This window comes from Citrus clementina, unplaced genomic scaffold, assembly GCF_000493195.1.
Source record: "Citrus clementina cultivar Clemenules unplaced genomic scaffold, Citrus_clementina_v1.0 scaffold_4, whole genome shotgun sequence".
Taxonomy (NCBI): domain Eukaryota; kingdom Viridiplantae; phylum Streptophyta; class Magnoliopsida; order Sapindales; family Rutaceae; genus Citrus; species Citrus x clementina.
In genome coordinates, this window is record NW_006262274.1 from 6,361,414 (window position 1) to 6,383,640 (window position 22,227).

A 22,227-nucleotide genomic window follows, 5' to 3' on the forward strand; every position below is an offset into this window, starting at 1 on the left:
CCTCAATTGAATTCTTAAATCTCAAGACATGTACTATAGAATTATGCCCATGTATATATATATATTGACTTTTGATTATTTCTGCTTTCTCATTTATTCTTCGTCATTCTATATTTTTGACTTCATTATCTTTTTTTTTTTTTTGAAGATAATGGGTATATAGTATTTTTCTCATTTTCTCAAAGATAGACAGATAACGGGTAATAATAATTAATAAGAAGCGATCGAGCACGTTAATGGCGTCCAACCTCCAACTAACTTTCAAAAAAAATTACACACACGTGTATGCGTACGGTATTATTTTAAAATAATAACAAAATGATCCCTAAGTTAAATAAATTTTCAAACATGGCAAAAATTTCTTTTTCTTACACAATCCTTTGTGAGAAGCAATGAAAAATTTGTGATAAGGTTTGTAATTTAACTGTTACAACTAAAAAATCAGTTTACTCAAGTATTTATTTATTTATCTAAAATTATACAAGTCAAGTTAATTTACTAAAAATCACCTTCTAACTAAATGGTAAACTACTTATTTTTCCACACATGTAAAGTTAATGACTTTGAGTTTCTTATATTACTAGAATTTTTTTTTTTTTTTTTTACATTTGAAAAGTTAATTTGCATATCAAAATTGCATTGGACTTGAGTTGATATAACTAAGGCTAGTTTAAAAATTAGGACGACATTTTATAAGACCAATATAAAAAAATAAGAGAACTAAATATATAAGTAATTTGTAATGTTAATAAAATATTCCAATATTATATTCTAAAATATCAACCAATTATTGCTATTAACTTCTATGAAAATTAAAAAGAACATAGAGGGGAGAAACCCCGAACTCGCGCCAAAGAGTATAAACTATGTTTTCATTTTGTAATTTCAGTAAACCTCCAGGATCTCAATGTTATTACCCCATAAAGTATGTCACCTTAAAAGATGACAAATTCGCCGTGATTGTCAAAATTTAACTGTTGGAAGATTTATAACTGTGAGCGTTCGCCGGTTCTTCCTTTTTTTGTTTTTTAGTGTTGGGGGAAGAAAGCTAAAAAGTAAAGCAATCTCTTTCACTTGGTTTTCGGCTTTTTCGCTTTCATAATCAAAAGATTCAAGAACCCATTTCACACTTTCCTTCTTCTTTAACTCTTCTTTTTTGGGATGTGTTGTCTCTTTTTAATAAATCTTATAATAAAACTTATGGTGTTATTGGTTGGTGAGCTACAATCCAGCTGCCTCCTCCTTGTATTGACTCGCTTTAGTTTTAGATCATGGAGGCCTCGTTGTTGTTGTGTACTTGATTTCAATTCCATCAACCCCAATCTCAATCTCAAATCTTCCTTTCTGGGTTCTTTTATTTCTCTTTACGTGTCATCAAACCTGTAAAGCCTTGATTGGTGCTCAAGAGGTGAGTCACTCACTTCATTTCTTGTTTTTCACCTGTGTTTCTTTTAAATGTTTGAATTTTGGATTCTGGGTTGGTCTTAAAATCGGTCAAAATGATAAACCTTTAAAGGCCTGCATATGGTGTTGAATCATTACATTTTGGCAATCTTTTGATGTTTAACTTCAGCTAATTGAACTTATAAGAAGTGAATTAAGTGAAATTTTTTAATGTTATAGGGATTATGAGGCACTTGTGAGTTTCTAAATTTGGTGAGTAATAATGTTGCTGTAGGTGTTAATTAACTTATTGTTGTTTTAGTCCTTATTCAATTGTAAATGGGCAGCGAGGCAATTGGTTTTCAGGAGGACATGAAGTGTTTGTATGCCTCCAAGAAAGATAAAAATGAAGAACAGAAGACTGCAAAATCTATTTCAGTTCGATCCTCTGCGTCCAATACTTCCATGTCAACTGATCGTGATGTGAGGAAATCTGGATCGGAGTTTAATTCTCAGAATGCCTCTGATTTCAGCTCGGAATCCTCCTCAAGGAACACATTTGCAGTGTTGTCTCAACGACAAAGTAATCTCAGAGTCTTTACATTCTCGGAGTTGAAAACAGCTACGAAGAATTTCAGCCGCTCCCTCATGATTGGTGAAGGCGGATTTGGTGGGGTTTATCGGGGTGTGATTCGGAGCACAGAAGATTCACATAAAAAAATCGATATTGCTGTTAAACAACTGAGTAGAAGAGGCTTGCAGGTGAGCTTGTTTCTTTTGTATTTCCCTTGTAATTTCTACCAGTATAAATTTTTACATTTTCAGCAGATACAATATTCTAATTTGGAAAGGTTTTTTTCTCAAAACACATGAGATCTGGATATTAGACAACTCGTCTTCTTGTTTGTGAAGTTATAAATTTATTCGGGTGCAAAATATAGAGATCTCGGCCCAAGATGTTTGAAATTTGGTTAAGGAGTGGAGTGGAAACTCATGGTATGAGGACTTGCATGCGGTCCCATTACTTTGGAGATACCTCTGTTCTAGCCAATGTATATATTCTCAGCTCTTAGTGATCTTCCATGCCAGTTTTCAGACCTTCAAATTTCTTCAAGGAGTTAACTTTTGTAAAATTTAGGCAGCTATTTGATGTAAATTCCAGTGACTCCTCAAAGTCGTAATTAGATGCTTTTTCTTGAGGACACAGTTTAGATGGTTATCTGTTGATGTTGTGCCTTTCAATAAAATTTTTATTTGCTTATTTGATAAAAAAGTTAAGAATAATCCAGGAAATGTATTTGAGTATGGCATCTACCTGGATTTGCTCTTTTTCCATTGGTTTATATTTACTGTAAAAGCATATCATCAAGATTCCTGCATGTCTGGACATGTATTAAGACATATGTTTGTTTTTTTTTTCCCCCTTTTTTTAGCTAGAATCTAGCTAGGTCAAGAAAGTAGAAAAAATCTAGCAATAAAACTGGGCTACACAAATAAATAATGACGAAGTTGCAGTTCCTAATTTATGGTAAAAAAAAAAAAGATAAAAAAGCATCTCTCGTCTTAATATAGATAATTACTGTGTTCAACAAAACCTGTCTCTGTTTTCTTCTTAATTGGTCACTTTAATGAATTGAAAGCCGCTAGGTCTGCTTATTTTCTTTTGTTCAATAAATGAGGAAAAATCTTTTATAATTCTAGCTTTTCCTCTACTTGTCTGTGTCCTCTCATGGCATTCCAAACTTCGCTTCTTTTTTGAAGATTTTCAATAGTTGTTCCTTTGTCTGTTTACAGGGGCACAAGGAATGGGTGACAGAAGTGAATGTTTTAGGAGTTGTTGAACATCCAAATCTCGTCAAACTGATAGGCTACTGTGCTGAGGATGATGAAAGAGGAATTCAGCGGCTGTTGATATATGAGTATATGCCCAACAGAAGTGTGCAAGATCACTTGACAAGTCGTTTTCAGGCAACTCTTCCCTGGAGCACAAGACTAAAAATTGCCCAGGATGCTGCCCGCGGCTTAGCATATCTCCATGAAGGAATGGACTTTCAGGTACTTTCTTACCAGATTGTTGCCTCTTGGTATAGTTCCATGTCTGTGGCTTCGTATGAATGGGATAAGTTCGTAAATCATTTTGGATGATGGGGGGAAAAAAATTATTTACTGCAAGGAAGCTTCTTTCAGACCTCCTCCAAATTTATTTGGAATAACCAAAATCCATCTAGAAGATTTAGGGGGCTATATGTGCTAAACTTTAAAAGGTTGAAATTTAAATCAGGCATCTTGTGTTGGTTAAAGTGAAGTTGTTAGTTGACTGTGAGGAATTACTTTCATAATTCAGGGCTTGACTTTACTGACATGATCTAAAGTTAGGTCCTGCCTTCCAGAAGACCCACATGGTTTATTTATGGAGAGTATCCTTTGACTATTGCTTATACTAGAAATATGGAATTAAGAATTTTAAACTTCAATTTATTTATTTTTAACTCATTGGAGTTTCTGTAAATAAGATAGGTTTGATCTATTCTCGGCCTGTAGCATATGTCTCACATTCCCTGAATAAGTTTTTTAATTTAAATTATTGGTGCAGATTATCTTTAGAGATTTCAAGTCTTCAAACATACTTCTGGATGAACAATGGAATGCAAAGCTGTCCGACTTTGGATTGGCTAGGCTGGGACCCTCGGATGGACTAAGTCATGTCTCAACTGCTGTACGTCTATAGTACTGGAGATAAACTGTATCTCGGAAACTTTTTTGATTTGCTTTTTACTTAATTTTCATTGTTCATCTAGCTATGGCTTAGTTAAGCATGCAAAAGCTTTATATCCTCCAACTCATTGAATCTGTATTCAAACTAAGTTCTTAGGATATTTTCCTGCATATATCTATGTTGTTGATAATTTTTCTGATCATGTCTGAATGAGTGATTACTCTCATGTTCGAACAGGTTGTGGGAACTATTGGATATGCAGCTCCTGAATACATTCAAACCGGGCGTCTAACTTATAAAAGTGATATTTGGAGCTTTGGAGTTTTCCTTTATGAACTCATCACCGGGAGGCGCCCTTTGGATCGTAATCGCCCCAAGAGTGAGCAGAAGCTCTTGGAATGGGTCAGGCCACACCTCACTGATGCTAAAAAGTTCACGATGATCTTGGACCCAAAGCTCGAAGGGAAGTATTCTATCAAGTTGGCCCAAAAACTAGCCGCTGTAGCCAACAAGTGCTTGGCAAGACAGGCCAAATCACGCCCAAAAATGAGTGAAGTTGTGGAGATGTTGAATAAGATAGTTGATGTAGCAGAAACAGGAACCCCCCAAACACCCTTGAAGAACTTGTCTCTAAAAGATGCTTTTGAAACATCTAAAAAAGAACGTTTGAAAAGAAGATTCGTGGATCCAATTCGCGGAGAAAAAGGGTGTTTGGCTTGGCTAACATGGAGACCGAAGCTTGTAAAAACAAGTTGAAATAGATTGTTTGCTGTCCATTTTGACGAACCGGCGTATTACTCTGAATTTCCCATCTTGATTGTAAAGGTTTTATATCAATGCCAATGAGTTCTTATGTAAACTTTGCTAGCCATTGTATATTTTTTTTGATGAGTTGCTTAGAACTGTTGCAGTTCAGACGGCTTGAAATTTATTATTCAACACATTTTCCTTATAATCTTTTCGTTGATACGGGAGTAAAGAAGGCGCCAACCCAACCATGCAAATATTGAACTTCTACAACTAACTTTCAAAATTTCTCATAGCCGTTAGAGCGAGGATCACTTCTCTTCGTGAAAAACGTTTTAATTCCATTGACAATCTGGTGTTAGTAAAATTTCTAAAAAAAAAAAGAAAATCCCCTACTTTAATAAATCCCATATTGTAATAAAGTAAAGGATAAGTTGAAAGAAAAATAATATTTTAATGCACTACGGATTGTCTGTTTTATAATACACTATGCTTTTTTTGAGTACTTCAGATATATTTCGACCGTCAATGAACTGAATTCATTGGTGTTGATTACGTGGAGAATTTAGAGTGCTAGAAATCAGATGTTACATTTGGAGTGGACAATTTTGCGGTGGCTCTGACTGAAGGGGTGCGGGATAATGTGAAAAGCAAACCGTTCGGATTTCTAATGTATGGCAAGCTCAATACTTATGCGGCTGTGGATATTGTCAAGTTGAGCGTGGGAAGGTTGGCTACGCAGTTGTCGTTGCGTAATCATGATGGTATGATTACGGCGGCTGGGCTTGATTTTGGTGTCTACACTGGTGATATTGACATTAGTGAGGCGGACGTCTTATGTTTTACTCTTTGGTTTTCAAATGAGATTGATTTATCTCTGTTATTTCTTGAGTCCAATTCATTGCGGAAAGTTCATTTGGTGACAAGACAGCACCGCACTCGTATTAAGCTGTTTTAGATTATTTTTGAGATGCAATGTATACTTTCACCGAAGCAGAATTTTAGAATTGGTTATATATCTAAGAATTGTGACTGTTTAATCAAACAGTAGATGCGTTGATGAAGTTTTGCTCTTCGATGTAATGATTATTTGGTATGGGTTAAAAGATTTGTTTAACAAGGTAATGTTTTAAGGTGGAGCACAAATTACAACCACACATACAAAGTTATAAATAATTAAAAATTCATTATAATTTTGATTCTGGGGTTATAATCTCTACCTTAAAACGATTTTAGCATAACCGAACTCTTTTAGCAATATTTAACTTGTTTCCTCCAACTCTTTTGGTTGAGTGGTCAGGGTTGCTGCCCTCCAAGTTGGAGGGCAGCAGTTCGAATCCCTACAAATATATTGTGCGGTATTTCTTTCCTCAATTAAATTTGAGTGAAGGCAATCTTTTCTCTTACCCAAGTGTGAGGAGTAGACATCTCTCGAATATTTGTGAGGGTTAAAATCTGGACAGCGCTCCATTAGTATTGATGTAAGTTGGTCCCAGTAATAGTCTGATTTGTAAATATCAGTTATAGTCTCATATAATATGAGTTGTAGTTTGATTAATAGTCTCATGTAATAAAACAAAAAAAGTTGTTTCCTTCCTTTCCTAATTTAATGAGAATTTCTTTTTAAAAAAATAAAAATTTTACAAAAAAAATCATTTACGTAAAGTTATATTATTAAAAATTATAATAATAATCTCTAAAAGATTTTTTTTTATTTTTTTCAATTTCATAATTGGAAAAGAGGCGGTACCATTAAGATACGGGATTCTTTATCTTTTTTGCAAGAAACAAACACTGATCCAAAATCTAATTCCCATTAACATCGTACAAATCAAAACCGACCCAGCTTAAAGAGCCAACACGTGGCATCACGTACCAGGATTTGCCGGTACCGTTAAGGTCACGCCACGTCAGTTTTCGGCGGTGATTAACGATTTCACACGTAGATCGGAATCCCAAGAAAAGGACGCCTAAAACAACGGCAACTTTCGCCTACCCTATCTTGCGAACGTGCTCGATCTTTAACAAAACCTTTTCGCGTGAATACCCAATTTCTTTGTTTTCAAAACCTTTCCTTCCTCAGACTCTCTTTCGCACAAAATTTTTATAATTGAAATTGACAGGTAATTTTATATTTATTTGCAATTAATTATTGGTAGTATTTAGTTGTTGCGTAAAGTTTAAAACCTTTCGACTGGTATTTGTTGTTGGGTTATGAATTTTCATTTCGGCAATTAGGGTTTTGGGGTTTCTTGTTTCAGGGTAGCGCTGTTTCATTTTGGTGCACAAAGTAAGTTTTTTTTTTTTTTTTATAATAATGATTAGGAAAGATTAATTTAATGGTGATATGTTGTTGAATATGTTTCTTTTTTATTTGTTACAAAAGTTCTGAAATTTACTTTATTGAGTTAGAAAAAAAAATGCTTACCGTTCATAGAATTATGAAACTTTCATTGGTTTGACTGAATTTTTTCTCTTTCGTTATGGTTATGTTATAGGTTGAATGTGCCTATGATTAATCTTTTGGATGTTCTGTTCAGTGGACAGATTATAGTTTTATAACTTCAGGCATATTTTATAGCCCATTACCTCTTGTTATGCTTGAAGTTTTGGGTTCTCAACTTAAGGATAGAGTTTGAGTCTGAAAGTATCAATTTTATGTGAATATCAAAGGGTAGCACTCCAACTTCATTTATGTTTCCTCTTCTGGGACCTGCTTAGGAGGGACGTGTACTGTGAAATTATCCTTTTTTTAGGTTTACTTTGGGACCTCTGGGGACACTTCTTGGCTTCTCTGTCATTAATTTCTGAGATTTTGTTACTATAAATTCCTTCACGTGGTGAATATCTGTATATACGAAGACGTGAATGTTTATTTATATGTTTGGTATTTTAATGCATCGATTAAGACAAGTTTTTGTGTTGCAGATTTTGGAATTTTATTGGAAGAACTATCTAAGGAATTTTTAGGCTATATGATCAATATGATAACTTATGAGCAAGATCCTGATGTTCTTCGCTGGGGTCTCCATCAACTTTTAGATATTTGTACTCTTTCTAATTCTGGATCACAAAATGTTATTACACGATATGACAGAGATTCGAGCCAAGTTGGGTATGTCAGAGAATGTTATAGTGAAACAGAACTGGCTTATGTAGAGAATGATGAGGTTATAGCACATGTCCTTCAGGAAGAGTTCTCTCAAGTTGCTGCTGCAGAAGCGTCAGGGTCTATTAATCCAGAGAAATCATCGATTCTTGAACAGGATCGAGTCAGCCCTTTAGGAATATACAATAATTCAGGTAGTGGGAAATTCTGCTGCAGCCAATTTGATTTACTGTTCTCTTAGAGCCTGTTTGGTATGGCTTATTTAAGAGCCATAAGTGCTTATTTAATCGTATAAGCACTTTTTAAAATTTTTTATGGTGTTTGGTTATTTTTTTAGTAGAGTTTTTTTAGCTTAAATAAGCTAATTTACCTCTACTAGGAAAAGCTCAAAATTTGAGCTTTTGGGAGTAGAGGTTATAAAGCTTTTCTAAATATATATAATATAAAAAATATCACATAGTTTAATGGTTCAAAAGTGCTTTTTTTATTGATAACCAAACACCCAATGACTTTTTGTCCAAAAGCTCTATTGGTATAAGCTCTACTGCTATAAGCTCTACTGTTATAAGTTCTATTTAATAAGCTGTACCAAACGGAGCCTTAGTTCTCTTAGGCTGGCTGTAATGGTTTTGAATAAAATGTGCAGTGTGTGAGAATGATCGGAGCGCAGCAGATGGTTCTGGAAAAAATGAAGAAGAGATGGATGATTCTGGTAGAATGGTGGAGGCTGATTATCAAAGTAAGGGGGAGAAGGTGGAGCTAGAATATGATGAGGACAATATGGAGGACTTGCTGCATCAATTAGACACAACAGATGAATCTTCTGTGATTGATGGTGAATTGGGAAAGAGGCTGAATCAGATGGTTCCTGTTCCAGTAAGTATCGTTTGAATGGTTCTTTGTAAGTTTTGTTTCAAGATTAGAATGGTTTGTCTTCAAGGATGTTATTGGAAATTTGTCTTCTGCTCACTGGTATACTTCGAACTTTAGGTTTTTTGTATGCATATTTGCTTTTGGTCATTAGTTAATTTCATGGCATGTTATGATGTCATTAGTTAAATTCTTGGCTAGTTGATGGACTTACTTTTCCAAAAGAAGTGCAAGTAAATATTAGTTTCGGGCATTGGAATGCTCTAGACATTTTATTATATTCTTCCATTTAATTTACGAGGAGCTCTAGTCATGTATGTGTATGAAATATGCTTGTAGTAGATTTGATTACTTTGGAAATTCATGGTCGGCGAACATACTATTTGATCATGGTTTCGGGGGTAGTTAGTACTTTGGTGCTTCCCTCTACATGCAAAATTTGAAGAAAATGGCAAAGTTATGTTTCCGTGGTTGACTCTTCTTTTTCCTTGTATCTTTTGAACAGCACATTCCCAAAATTAATGGAGATATACCTTCACCTGATGAAGAGATTTCAGATCATCAAAGAATGCTTGACAGGTCTTGGATCATTCTTCACACTAGTTACTTGATAAATAGCGTACATGTCCCTGCATATCTTAAATAATAGTTAGTCATGAAGTCATGAAGTTGAAGGATTTTTTAGCTAGTGGTGTGGTATTGCTTGTGGTGTCTAATATTGTCGGATGTATGAGTAATTAATACTCTATATCAATCATGCAATTATGGAACTTGGTCTGTGGTAAATAGCATCTTGATACACTTAGACTTGGTCCTTAGTCTACAACACAGCCCACAATCACATGTAATCAAAGTATATGATCTGTGTCAATGAGGCCACATGTGAAGGTGGGCTGGTGCAGTGTGTTGTCCAAATTTGGTTTAAGTGTGGGATTGGATGAGGCTACTTCCACTGATGTTGGGCCTCTGCTTTTCAGCTTAAGCTATTGGGTTGAACTTCTTAATCCTCAAAATAATGTGGAGCAATTATTTACAATGCACTATATTGCACAATTTATAGGAACATATCTACCCATCTCTTCTTGTCTTTTGTATTATTTATGAAAAAAAATAGGTTTAAGCTGTAATTTTTTTCCCTTCTCAGGTTGCAGTTGTATGATTTGGTAGAAAATAAGGTGCAAGGAGATGGCAACTGTCAGGTTAGTTTGATATTTAAATGGTAAACTATCCTGCGCAGATATAAGTGTTTTCTTAGAGAGAATGAAAGAAGTATTGATTTAGTAAGAAATATCTTTATGAAGATAATAACTTTTGGAACTGATTTAATCTATGTTGTGATTTTAAATTCTATGCCTGCAACCAGTATCTTCTTAATTAAAGTTGTTGGACTTTCTCACCTCCATTTTGCAGTATATTCTCAGTAGTGCTATACTTTCTTCTTTTGGGTGGTGGGATGAGGGTGAAGAAGAAATCTTAGCAAATGTTAATTGTCTTTCATATACGGTATCATGGTTATTGCCAATTCAACTGATTTAATGGACATGCACGATCAACTAATTTATTAGGTGCGGTATTCACTGAGTTGTAATTTGCCTATATTTTCTGGTTTTTGATATTTTGAAACTGATGATTTTAGGGTTATATCCTGTGAAGATGGAAACAGATAGTTAAATGTGTGTCCACATCTGTTGCTATATGCACAAGGACAAGCCAACACTCCATTATTTTTCTCTTTCAGATCTTTCTAAAGTTCTTACTAGTTTCTTGTTATTTTTCAGTTTCGTTCCCTATCAGATCAACTCTATCGTTCTCCTGAGCACCACATGTTTGTGAGACAGCAAGTTGTCAATCAGGTCAGTGTAGCATCCAGTTCAGTAAATTTATGTGAATATTATTTGATGATGTTATTGCACATAATGCTTAAACTATGCTTGTAACTTTTTTCAAATGTTATGTCTTCAGCTCAAGGCTCACCCAGAAATCTATGAGGGTTATGTTCCAATGGCATACAGTGACTACTTAAAGAAAATGAACAAGTATTATCCTTATCTCAACTTTTATGGTTTTACCTTAAAGGCTTTGCTAAAGGAGTTTCATGCTTATACATTTTTTTTTTTGGGTGGATGAAACAGAAGTGGTGAATGGGGTGATCATGTCACATTGCAGGCTGCGGCAGATTCGGTATGGGCAACAACCTAATATTTCCAGTTTTTTGGCAACACATTTGTTGTTTGTCTGCTTAGTTTCAACTGTGTCCTTTCTGGATTTTCGGAAGTTAGTAGGAGTTTTGAGTGGTGGTCATACCTTGTTGTCTCACATAATGGCTTAAATAATATCAAATCACCTTAAATTGATTTTCTTTTATAGGATCCTTTATAGATCATACTCAATGTTTCTCTTGTTTCCAGTTTTTTAAAAATTTGTGTGAAAACCATGAAAACTATGAAATTAATTTAAAAATTTACAATTAGAAGTTGGGTTTGGGTAACATAAGGAAAAAGTTTTGGTCTCACGTCTCAGTGTTTGGTCTCTTTCTCATTACTGGAGAACATAGAGAAGTATCCATTGTTGTTTTTTTTTTTTTTAGTTTGTATGATATTGAGAAGAAATTTTGTTTCTTGAGTACTGAAATAGTGGATGAAGCGAGTAAGTGCTTTTAGATTGTCGTGTAATCATCCAAAGATTCAATTTGGAATTAGAAATCGTGAGAGAAGTTTGTGTAGCTACTTAAGGGTTCATTGATCACCATGAGTATCATTAGTGAAAAATGATGCAGTTAAGGGTTCTGATTTTGATGACTAATGTCCTTGTTGTATATAATTGCAGTATGGTGTCAAGGTATTTGTTCTAACTTCATTTAAGGATACATGTTACATTGAGATCCTTCCACATGTGCCAAAGTCTAAACGAGGTAAGATTTTCAAAGCTATCAGTTACTTTTAGCATCCTTCATGTGTGGTAGATGAATTCTTTACAATTTGTTATCTCTAGCAGTTATTTTCTTGAGTTTCTGGGCTGAGGTGCACTACAATTCGATTTACCCAGAAGGAGGTAAGCAGATTTATATCCTTTTGTGTGCATTATGAGAAGTTTGATGAGACGACTGCCCATGAATATTGTTACAATTTTTGAGTGGAGTAAGTTGATTCTCATGCTAGTTATACAATGCAAGTAATGAAATACTTCCTTTATTGTGATCTTTCTACCCTCAGAACTGCCTCTGTTAGATGACAAGAAAAAGAAGAAGTGGTGGAAGTTTTGAAGCAAAAATGGCTGGTGGTGTTTTCCGTGATTTGGTGTATATAGAAGAGAACAGCGTGGGTGTGCTGTAACGTGCTGTCATTTTGTGCTTGTACATATTGTTTTCTTTGATGCGGTTCTTATTCATTTTATTTTGTACATAGTTTTTCAACTTTCATAATTTATGGAGTGGGAGATTCTTCAGTTCATTTTATTGATTCATTTGTAACCGATTTTTTATCATAAGTAAAAACCTTTATATATTTCTTTTCTGCTTTATAATAATATCACCTGCTTACTATGTAGCAGTCTCTTTTCAAATGTCCAAATTACAGAATGTAGTATTGAAATCTTAAAATACCAAGGAGGTGCATTAAGAGCAAGGATTTATAAAAGGCTCAGAAATTTTACAGACATCAACTCAGATTGGGACTCAAAATGGTCTGGTAAATTTACATCAACCCAGATTGGGACTCAAAATGGTCTGGTAAATTTGCGTGAGTGGCTTGCCACTTGGACCATTGTAGGCCTATATTCCTGATATTTGGAGAAACATTTGAAGGCAAGCTCAGTATAAATAAGCAGTTGTTGCTTCTTTTGAGGGCATAATCCTTCTCCAGTGTTTATAGGATCTATACTATTTCGACAAACTTATGACTTTCGACATGTCTTAATACAAGCTTCTGCATAATGTATTTCTCATCGTCTTCATAACAGGATGAATAACGAATCTTTCTTCCAGTCAGAAGCTTAAGAAGCAATGCGCCTATTGGGGTTATCTTAGATTAGTTGTGGAAGGGTTGGTGGTGGTGGTGAGTTTACAAGGAAACGCTTCATGCTTTAAGTTAGCTTTTGGGGTCGAGAGAGGTCCAAAATCAGTTAGCACTAGAGTTTGGGTTATCCTACATCAATTGTGGACGAGTTTACGAGGAAAAATCCTCACCCCTTGGGCTTCTTTTGGGTTGAGAGATGTCTAAAACCACCTAACAATGGTATCATATTTTATTACATATATAGATTAAAATAGGGGAGTTTATGGCTTACATGATTAAATGCTTTAGGTTATGGTTTTTGTTACTTGTCTAGATTAAGATTGAGGAGTCTATAAATTGAAGTCATAGAATTATAGTATTTGGCAATTTGAAATGGAGGATTTTTTGTACATGAAAGATCTCTGTGAACTCATTGAAGGTGAAGATGCTAGACTATAGGTATTATTAGGTTATAAATTGATGAAAGTGTATACAACTATGTTGCAAAAGAAACCAAGTTTGATATTCTTTGGCAGAAATTGAAAACAATTTATGAGTAGTCAACAACACAAAATAAAGCCAATTTGTTGAAAAGAATACAACGGTGCAATATAATCAAACATACTACTTTAGGGTTTAGTTGATTAGTTGACTACAATGAAGATTATTCTTGATGATAAGTTATAAGCAATGTTATTATTTAGTTTTTTTGCTTGACGATTGAGAGATATTAGTGGTGTTAGCGAATAATCTAATACTGAATAAGAAGTAAACTTGGATATGATTGTAAATTGGCCGCAGAAAGAAGAATTTAGAAGGAAGAGTGTTGAAGCAATTCCCTTTAAGTTAGATGCATTTGTTTCATAAAAGTAAGAAAGACAAAAAATAATCTAATATTGAATAAGAAGTAAACTTGGATATGATTGTAAATTGGCTGCAGAAAGAAGAATTTAGAAGGAAGAGTGTTGAAGCAAATTCCTTTTAAGTTAGATGCATTTGCTTCATAAAAGTAAGAAAGACGAAGAAGAAGCCAAAGCATAAATTCCCGTCAACGAAGAAACATCAAGTGCTTTTTGATTGACACTAAAAAACGTACATTCAATAAGGATAAAATTATCAGTTTTTCACTTATTGTGTCGATTAATGTGCTCATTATTCTTAAATTATTTTAATACTCCCCAAGTATATTTATGTTAAATTAATTTATAATTTTGTAATATGTTAATTTTATTTTAATTTTTTATTGTAGATATATTTCAATAATACAGAGGAGTTGGAACTGGAAGCGGGAACAAAGAAAAATTATTGGAGTATTTTGGAATGTATTATTGAGGAGATGTAATTAATAAAAAAATATAAAAAAAAAATAAAAAATAATAAACGGTGAGCAACCATGTTTTGGTTACTCGTGATGGCCATCACAACTTTCAATTAATATATATATATTATAATATAATATAATATAATATAATATAAAATAATAATAAAAAATAAAAGAAACGACGCATCCCTTGCCTATAAAAGGCAAGGGGATGCAAGAGTAGAGCAGAGGAGCTGGAGCCGAGAGGAGACGAGAGAGTGAAACTAAGGAATTGTTTTATTTTTCTTCTTTTCCTTCTTTTGTCGTGTAATCAACTTTCTTGTAATATATTTCAAAAGTTTGTCAAATTAAAATGAATGTTTTGTTTTCTTTTAATATGAGTGGCTAATTTTACTAAACTGAGGTGAAGGGTAAAGTTCAAGGTTTAAAATTATAAAATTAATTACTTTCACAAATGAATTTTAAGTTTATTTTATTATTTTCTGGTTATTTTTTTCTCATGTTAATTTATAATTTTTTTTGGATTTGTATGGTATTTTAACATAATGTTGACACATTAATATAATTGTGGCACATTAGATACTTGATTCCATATTTATCCACACACATAATTAGTTAAAAATTAAATGACATAATAATTAACTGGTAAAAGTGAGGCAGAATATAAAACTAAGAGATTATTAAAATTATAGTTTGAATACTGAGAGTGGATCTCGTAATCTTAGCATAATTTTAAATTGATTCCTAATAATTTCTTTTCCCGCAATTAATTATCTTTATTTAACAAATTGACTACTAAATTTTAAATTCCTTATGGTTCGATTCCGGACTCACCGAGTTATTTTATAACTAGATACTTTTATATTTGGGAGTAATAACACTTTTGAGTCGTGTCACTTTTGCTGTCAGAAAATGGATCACAAAAAAGGGGAGTGTGGAGTGTGGAAAAGGCAAAAAGGAGATACGCAAAAAAAAGTCAAAGAGAACACTGCATTTATAGTTGATGGCGACATGAGTATTGTTTATGATAAGAGCTTTATAAATCTCACTTGCCATACTAATGATTTAATGATTGATTCGGGAGCTTTATTTTATGTTACTAATTAGTATAACTACTTTGCATCCTATGTTAATGGTGATTATGATTATGTCAGGATAAGAAATAAACATGCATCTTAGACTGTGAGAACAAGAGATATTTGCTTATAAATCAACATTTCCTGTAAGTTGTTGCTCAAAAATGTTAATATCAAATGTTCGTACTAGCAAGCTTGATAATGGTTATTCTAGCTAATTTGGTGAAAGAAAATAGAAACTCACGAAAAGCTCTTTAGTGTTAGCAAGGGGAAAGAAAGTTAATGTTCTCCATGCAATATAAGATAATGTCTAGAAAGAAAATGTGAAAGTGGCAAAACTTCTTACATAAGATAAAAGGTTTAATCACATCGGTGAGAAAAGGCGAGCTAGAAACTCTAGTTAGAAAGAAGAATATATCTAGTTTGGTAGGTATATTCTTTAAGACTTGTGTTCATTACTTAGCTACAAAGACACGTATAGCAGTGTCAGAGACTAAATTCACCAACAATCTTGGTCCAATAGTCTAATAGAGAGAATGTATGTTTATGCTTGTGATACAAGGCATGATGTGTGAGGGTAAAATTGTTAGGATTATCCAACATTATTGTGGAAGGGGCTTGATGTGTGAGAGAAAATCTCACCCTTTAAACTAACTTTTGGGATTGAGAGAAGTACAAGACCACCTGACAACACCAAATTTGTAAACATCACACTTCTTATTGCAATGGACTGGCAATGGTTGGGAACTCGATTCTCAAGAGTCCCTTAGGCCACAAAGTTGAAAACTAATACTGGGGTTTGACTTTCTAGACGGCATCCTATCTATTTTAGAACGTTTTTCTGGCTCATGTGGGATGTAAATGTAATACAATTAAAACAATACTGGTCTGCATCATCCTCATTATCATTAAACTTTATAACTGAAATAGGACGATCATGCTGCAGATCCTTACTCAATTTATACATCAAATCATTTGTTACAATCTTACTTGGTCATAGTTGTTTGTTGCCGCCTTTGGCTCTATGGAAGTGAAGTTACCAATAAGATTGTATTTGCCATTGCAAGAGGCAATCAACTTTTCTGGTAAAACTTTGAACTCCATATCATAACTCTTTCTTTTCTACATTTTCCAAATACATGATTGTTCTCAGATGCAAACTCATCTAACCTATACAAAATCCCGGGGACACGAATAGTGAAACACAAATTAAAATGAATATTATTTGAAAAGAAATTAAAGTATGCAAATACGAAGAAAAAATCGAAGGAAGACAAGGTACCTTGCAGATTTCGAGTACTTTTTTCTTCTGGCAAGTATGGGAAAGTCTTCTCCTAGATTTAAAAATTAAAATAATTAGAAGACTAAATGGGGGAGTTCTGTAGAGTTTTAAACAAGGGCAATATCAAAGGAGTTGACTTAATATAGTTTAAAAATTAGAGTTCGGATATTTAAACCAGAAATGTGATAAAATGTTGATAAAATAAACTATAACACTATGTTGTGCTAAAGAAAGAAAAGAAAATAACTAATTAATACTGTAACACCATATCATTTTGTAGTTTATTTTGTCAGTCTTTAGTCTCCTTAACAATGGAGTATTGCAACTGCTCTTAAATTCAGAATTTAAATGTCTTTTGGGTAGTGTTTTTAACTTCCACTAAAAAAATGATTAAGATCCAAATTTAAGTAAAAGCTTTCAACCAATGAGTTGTTGATGAGGAGACATTTTTAAATTTTAGGAAGATAAAAATGTTGCACATTTGACCCATGTGAGTGAAATGGAAAAGAAGATTGAAACTCTCTCAAGGATTACTACCATACTGAAAGATTTCATTTAGAATAATGTAATTTTTCTAATAGCACTGATGGTCTTTTGACTTGAACTCGCTAAAGCTTCTTGGAGGTTGCAGCTTCATTCATAAGTCCTTAGTAACCTATATCATGTTTATGTACAGAAACCTGCATTGTTATGCCGTTTGGGGAATTTTATTCGTATATTGCATACCATGGGTATGGTAAACTGTCCAACACTAGTCACGAAACTTGCAACTAGAACTATGTTAATAAGTGAAAGAAATTTTGCTTTGCAAAGTGTTGTTTTCTATTGCCCGCTTATTATCTCATTTAACTTTATGTTATTTATAAATTATGCCAACGATCGAATTATAGCTCGTCTTCAACAACCCTATTCACTTGAACGCATTCCTCTGGAAGAAGAATATCAGGTTGGTGACCCAGTGAAACATGCTTTTAACAACCAGACTGGAAATATATTGTGAAACTTGGTTTTGATTGTTAATTTAGACTGGTTAATTTAGATTGCATGTTCCAACAAACATCTGTACTATTCAGAAATTGGAGTAAAGGATTTAGGCAGGTTAATCTCCAGTAAATCTTATGGATTTGATTTTTAAGAAATGTGAATTGAGTTTCAATGTCAATGAACCACATATTCAAGAAGTGAATTAAATTTGGGTTCAAATTCTGGGAATTTATAGTATATTGAAGTTTCTCTTTGTCATAGTACTTGTTTGACTAAGATGTCCTCAAACTTTCCTTAAGGTTAGTGAAATAAATTTCCACCATAGATGATACCTTTCAGTGCTTAGATTGGTTAATTGAGTTACTACATCCAAGTCATGTGTTGCTCAGTAATGATCAGATGTCTACTTGAAACGAGGATAAAAATATCAAGTGCTTGTATTGAGCACAAGTTTTCAATTTAATTGTTGACTGATGACTTTCACAATTAATTGTAAGTCCATAATTTTAACATGACATTTATCCTTACCTTCACAATTCAACTTTCAAGTGTATGTCCTGGGTGAAACAGAGCAGCCATTGGCCTTCGCCCTTCTCTGTGTAGAGTTTAATTAAACTAAATTATTTAAGTTCATTAAAACTTACTTTCCTCATTAGATGACTTATGGATCTGCTAATATAGTTCCCTTCTCTGTTTCAAGCAGTGCATTGATGTACATGTCTGCATAGGCATTGTTGTCTTTAATGTTGATGTACTAATTGAAGGCTCTTTAAATGATTATTTAAGTTCTCTAATTTTTCGGGAAGTAGATATTATTTTGCTCAGTCATATTGCTTTGTGGTTTTTGGCAGAAATAATTTTCTGAATTACTGATGAAAGCTGCTAGTGATTATAGAGCCTTGACAGAATTAGTTGCAGGTTTCCTGTGGAGCTAGAGGTTTAAGGAGCCTCCATCAGTTTGGGGGGTATGCGAGCTTCTGTTTGTTTTTATCAACTTCAGAGTGTAATATTGATCATCATTCTGTATACACCGACACATTTCTTGTTTTGTTAAGTTTTATGTATATTTTCATTCCATTTTTATGTTTAAGCCATGTTCCTTAAATATAAATCTTCGTGAGAAGTGTTATTTTCTAGGGAGATAGTTGACATAAAGAGGTCAAATGTTATGTTCTTATTTTTATTTTCCTTTTAAGTTTTTGGTCAGTTTACTACTAATGCATTCTGTTGTCAAGGTTCGGAAGACCGTTGTGCTTTATTATTGAAATGATTCTCTTGTAAATGATTTGGCTAAAATGATAGTCTAGTATAAAGGATTAAGCACTGCTAGAAAAATGGTCTTTACTGACACTTGGTTTGTGACACTTTATTACAAAGTATCAGTATTTGTATACATATGGGCCATTTTCCGTGTTTAACACATATGTATCACAAATTAATGATACTATGGTGTTTGTAATTGTGACATCAGAAATCGCTGACACTAAAGTATTAGTAATAAAAATAAAATAATTCTAATAATGTAACAGATGGAATTCGAACCTGGGACCTCAAACATCGGAACATTTAAGTTTAAGAAAAAGACAATTAGTCTTTTTCTTGGTGACACTAAGGTATCAGTAAAAGAAAATAAAATATAAATTTCGTTCCAAACTGATTTTCGAACCCAGGACTTTCCAAAGCCAAAGCATTTAAGTTTAAAAGTGAAACCGTTTTGACTTTTTGTTAGTTATGCAACTGAATTAGTAAAATATTATAATTTTAATATGAAGCACTTGAAATGTATTGAGCGCGGCTCACTGAAAATTTTAGCGGGTTTTGGCTGAAAATTTATTAGTAAATAATATATTTTCAGTTAAAAACGGTATCGTTTCACTTAGGAAAAATAAAGATAAGTAAAACGCATCGTTTTATACAAGCCTAAGACCAAAATCGAAGCTAATTTTTTTCTAAGTCATTCACTCATCAGTCTTTCACCACTCGGTTCTCCTTCTCTGTCAAAGCTAAGTAAACCAAACCCTAAAATCATATCCCTCACTGTAATCAAACTTCACGTCGATCCCAACCAAGCTCGAAGCAGAGGAATTCATTTCTATCACGATTCGGTTCTCTCTGTCTCTCTCTCTTCACTGCGATAAATTCGTTTATGAAGGTGCCATTTATTCATTTTTTTTATTTTTAATTATTATGTTTCCAATTTACAATGCCTATTTTCCTCATGCATGTTGTTTTGTTGCGGTTTAACTGTAGAATGAGTTTTAAAATTCTTAGTTTTTTTTTTGTAATCTTGATTGTTTATAATTTGGGACCTGGGAAAACCTAACAGAGAGGTAAAGGTAACTGAAGTTGAATTATTGTACTAGAGTCTTTAACTAAGAGTAGTTTTCTAAGTGCCTGATTCAAACCAGTTTTCTTTCGTCTCTTTCTTTAGTTGCCTTGTCACTGGACTTTGAATTTCATGTACACTTTAACTGGAATTGATGGATACAATGTCAATGTAGATTTGGGTTTTTCTCATTTTCCCCATTTCTTGAAATTGCATTTTAAATTTTGCATGATGCTTTTAATTTTGGGCCTAACTTGTTCCATTTAATTAGCGCTTGATAAAGATACATATTAACAAAGGGTCAATTCATCAATCCTTTCCCTGTAATGCACTTGCTAGACTTAGTATAAATGCAATATCTCACATGCAAACCCTTCAACAACAACAAGTATTATCCTTAATCTTTTTTTATGTGATTTCCCTTGTACAGCTATCTGACATAGTAATTAACAATCTGTCGCTTTTGAAGAATCACAAAAGTTTACGGTGTAACAGCTGTCTTCATTTGGTAATTCTTTTAAATCACTCACTTACTTTCAATTTATATTATCGTTGTGTTATGAGTTTTACTTGTACTGAGATGTTTTAAATATTGACATGCATAGTTTTACTTTCGTTTTTGTTGCATAGACTGTTCTGGAATAAAATTTTTTATTCTAATATATACTTTTGTTTGTTCTAATATGAAAAAGAAATTTTGAAAAATGTGGATGTGGCATGTTTTGTTGGCTTGCTGAATGTGTACGTGTAAGTTAGATTTGCTGGCTTGGTGAATGTGTACATGTATGCTCTGTTGGCTTGTTGAATGTGTACATGTATGCTCTGTTGGCTTGTTGAATGTGTACATGTATGCTCTGTTGGGTTGCTGAATGCTTAGATATATGCTCTGTTGGGTTGCTGAATGCTTACATATATGCTCTGTTGGGTTGCTGAATGCGTACATATATTTTAGTGACTCTAAACAAATAGAATTTAGATTTATTTTGCAATTTGTATTTTTTAATTTAAACCTAAAGTTTGGAGTTATTTGTGCAATTTAAGTAAACTTATTAAACTAACAACATCTAACAAATGAACAGGTAACAATACAAGTTATGGACAAAACTTGGATATTCTGTGCTAGATTGTCTGATGAGTATAGTGATGGGGTTGATGATTTCTTGGAGTTTGCCATTCTTAATTCTGAAAATAGAATGTCAATTAGATGTCCTTGTACTACTTGTTGTAATATGGAGTTTTTGAGTCCTCAACAAGTGAGGCTACATCTATTTAAAAAAGGTTTTCTAGAAAATTATTTAGTTTGGAATTGGCATGGTGAGGTGGATCGGAAACCTACCTCTGTAAAATGCCAAGACCAGCCACAAAATCAACATTTTAGATGTCCGGATTATAGTTATGTAGATGACATGGTTCATGATGCTTTTGAGCATTGTGATAAAGATCCTAGTTCTTTTAAGAATGTGCTTAAAGATGCTGAAAAGCCCCTATATCCGAGTTCAAAGCATTCAAAGTTATCGAGTCTAATGAAACTGTACAATATAAAAGGACTTTATGGTTGGTCTGATAGTGGGTTTTCAGTTTTATTGGAAGTGCTTAATGAGATATTACCAAATGATAATAGTTTGCCTAAGTCCATGTATGAGGCCAGAAAAATAATGAAGCTATTAGGCTTAGATTATGAGAAAATACATGCATGTCGAAATGATTGCATTCTTTATAGGAATGAGTTCGAGAATCTTAGTGAATGCCCAAGGTGTGGAGCATCTAGGTGGCAAATAAGAAAATATGGATAAAAAAAAATTAGAAAGGGGGTCCCTAAAAAGGTGTTATGGTATTTTCCTATAATTCCTAGGTTGAAAAGAATGTTTCAATCACCACAAACTGCTGAGAACTTAACATGGCATGAAAATAAAAGAATTAGAGATGGCAAGCTTCGCCACCCAGCAGATTCACCAGCTTGGCAGTTAATTGACAAGAAATGGCCTGATTTTGCCCAAGAGCCGAGAAATTTTTGGTTCGCTTTATCATCTGATGGGATTAACCCACATAGCACACTTAGCACTACTTATAGTTGTTCGCCTGTTACATTGATAACATATAACCTTCCTCCGTGGCTGTGTATGAAAAGAAAATTTATGATGTTGTCTCTACTGATATCTGGTCCTAAACAACCTGGAAATGACATAGATGTATACCTAGCACCATTGATTGAGGACTTAAAAACCCTATGGGATGTAGGCGTTGATGTGTTTGATGGTTATAGGAAACAAACTTTTAATTTACGAGATGTGTTGATGTGGACAATTAGTGATTTTCCAGCTTATGGAAACTTGTCTGGGTGTATTGTTAAGGGGTATTATGGTTGTCCAGTTTGTGGGATAAACACATGTGCATGTTGGCTACCGCATAGTCGGAAAATGT

At 33.6% G+C, this 22,227-nt stretch overlaps 3 protein-coding genes across 8 annotated transcripts in view; all 3 read left to right on the forward strand.

Annotated features, from left to right (window-relative positions):
• Nucleotides 1–996: 996 nt before the first annotated feature.
• Nucleotides 997–5,033, forward strand: LOC18045298 (serine/threonine-protein kinase PCRK1). 5 transcript variants are annotated; one of them, XM_024186480.1, is made up of 6 exons: nt 997–1,408; nt 1,624–1,656; nt 1,731–2,145; nt 3,178–3,438; nt 3,977–4,099; nt 4,337–5,033. In XM_024186480.1, the coding sequence occupies exons 3-6, from the start codon at nt 1,756–1,758 to the stop codon at nt 4,853–4,855; spliced, it is 1,293 nt and encodes a 430-aa protein (XP_024042248.1). In that variant the 5' UTR covers nt 997–1,408; nt 1,624–1,656; nt 1,731–1,755; the 3' UTR covers nt 4,856–5,033. The 5 variants fall into 5 exon arrangements, with proteins under 5 accessions (XP_024042248.1, XP_024042250.1, XP_024042247.1 ...); XM_024186482.1 differs by having other exon boundaries at nt 1,750–2,145; XM_024186479.1 differs by lacking the exon at nt 1,624–1,656 and having other exon boundaries at nt 1,706–2,145.
• A 1,550-nt stretch (nt 5,034–6,583) lies between these two features.
• On the forward strand, nt 6,584–12,279 carry LOC18045299 (OTU domain-containing protein DDB_G0284757). 2 transcript variants are annotated; one of them, XM_024186382.1, is made up of 11 exons: nt 6,584–6,969; nt 7,775–8,149; nt 8,602–8,831; nt 9,331–9,404; nt 9,970–10,024; nt 10,604–10,678; nt 10,788–10,861; nt 10,958–11,006; nt 11,652–11,736; nt 11,817–11,876; nt 12,038–12,279. In XM_024186382.1, the coding sequence occupies exons 2-11, from the start codon at nt 7,822–7,824 to the stop codon at nt 12,085–12,087; spliced, it is 1,080 nt and encodes a 359-aa protein (XP_024042150.1). In that variant the 5' UTR covers nt 6,584–6,969; nt 7,775–7,821; the 3' UTR covers nt 12,088–12,279. The 2 variants fall into 2 exon arrangements, with proteins under 2 accessions (XP_024042150.1, XP_006436458.1); XM_006436395.2 differs by having other exon boundaries at nt 11,820–11,876.
• An 8,621-nt stretch (nt 12,280–20,900) lies between these two features.
• Nucleotides 20,901–22,227, forward strand: part of LOC112099013 — a 2,816-nt gene continuing 1,489 nt past the window's right edge. The window contains exons 1-2 of the mRNA XM_024186110.1: nt 20,901–21,559; nt 21,659–22,175. Of these exons, the coding sequence (XP_024041878.1) occupies nt 20,901–21,559; nt 21,659–22,175 (1,176 nt within the window). The remainder of the gene's footprint in view (nt 21,560–21,658; nt 22,176–22,227) is intronic.

What these genes read in the sequence shown, in the direction of transcription:
- LOC18045298 (XM_024186479.1), top strand. Translation starts at nt 1,723, where the DNA reads ATGGGCAGCGAGGCAATTGGTTTTCAGGAGGACATGAAGTGTTTGTAT. An exon ending in TGAGTAGAAGAGGCTTGCAG is followed by an intron (nt 2,146 to 3,177) that starts GTGAGCTTGTTT and finishes GTCTGTTTACAG; the next exon opens with GGGCACAAGGAATGGGTGAC. An exon ending in ATGAAGGAATGGACTTTCAG is followed by an intron (nt 3,439 to 3,976) that starts GTACTTTCTTAC and finishes TTATTGGTGCAG; the next exon opens with ATTATCTTTAGAGATTTCAA.
- LOC18045299 (XM_024186382.1), top strand. Translation starts at nt 7,822, where the DNA reads ATGATCAATATGATAACTTATGAGCAAGATCCTGATGTTCTTCGCTGG. An exon ending in ATCAGATGGTTCCTGTTCCA is followed by an intron (nt 8,832 to 9,330) that starts GTAAGTATCGTT and finishes TCTTTTGAACAG; the next exon opens with CACATTCCCAAAATTAATGG. An exon ending in TGTGCCAAAGTCTAAACGAG is followed by an intron (nt 11,737 to 11,816) that starts GTAAGATTTTCA and finishes TGTTATCTCTAG; the next exon opens with CAGTTATTTTCTTGAGTTTC.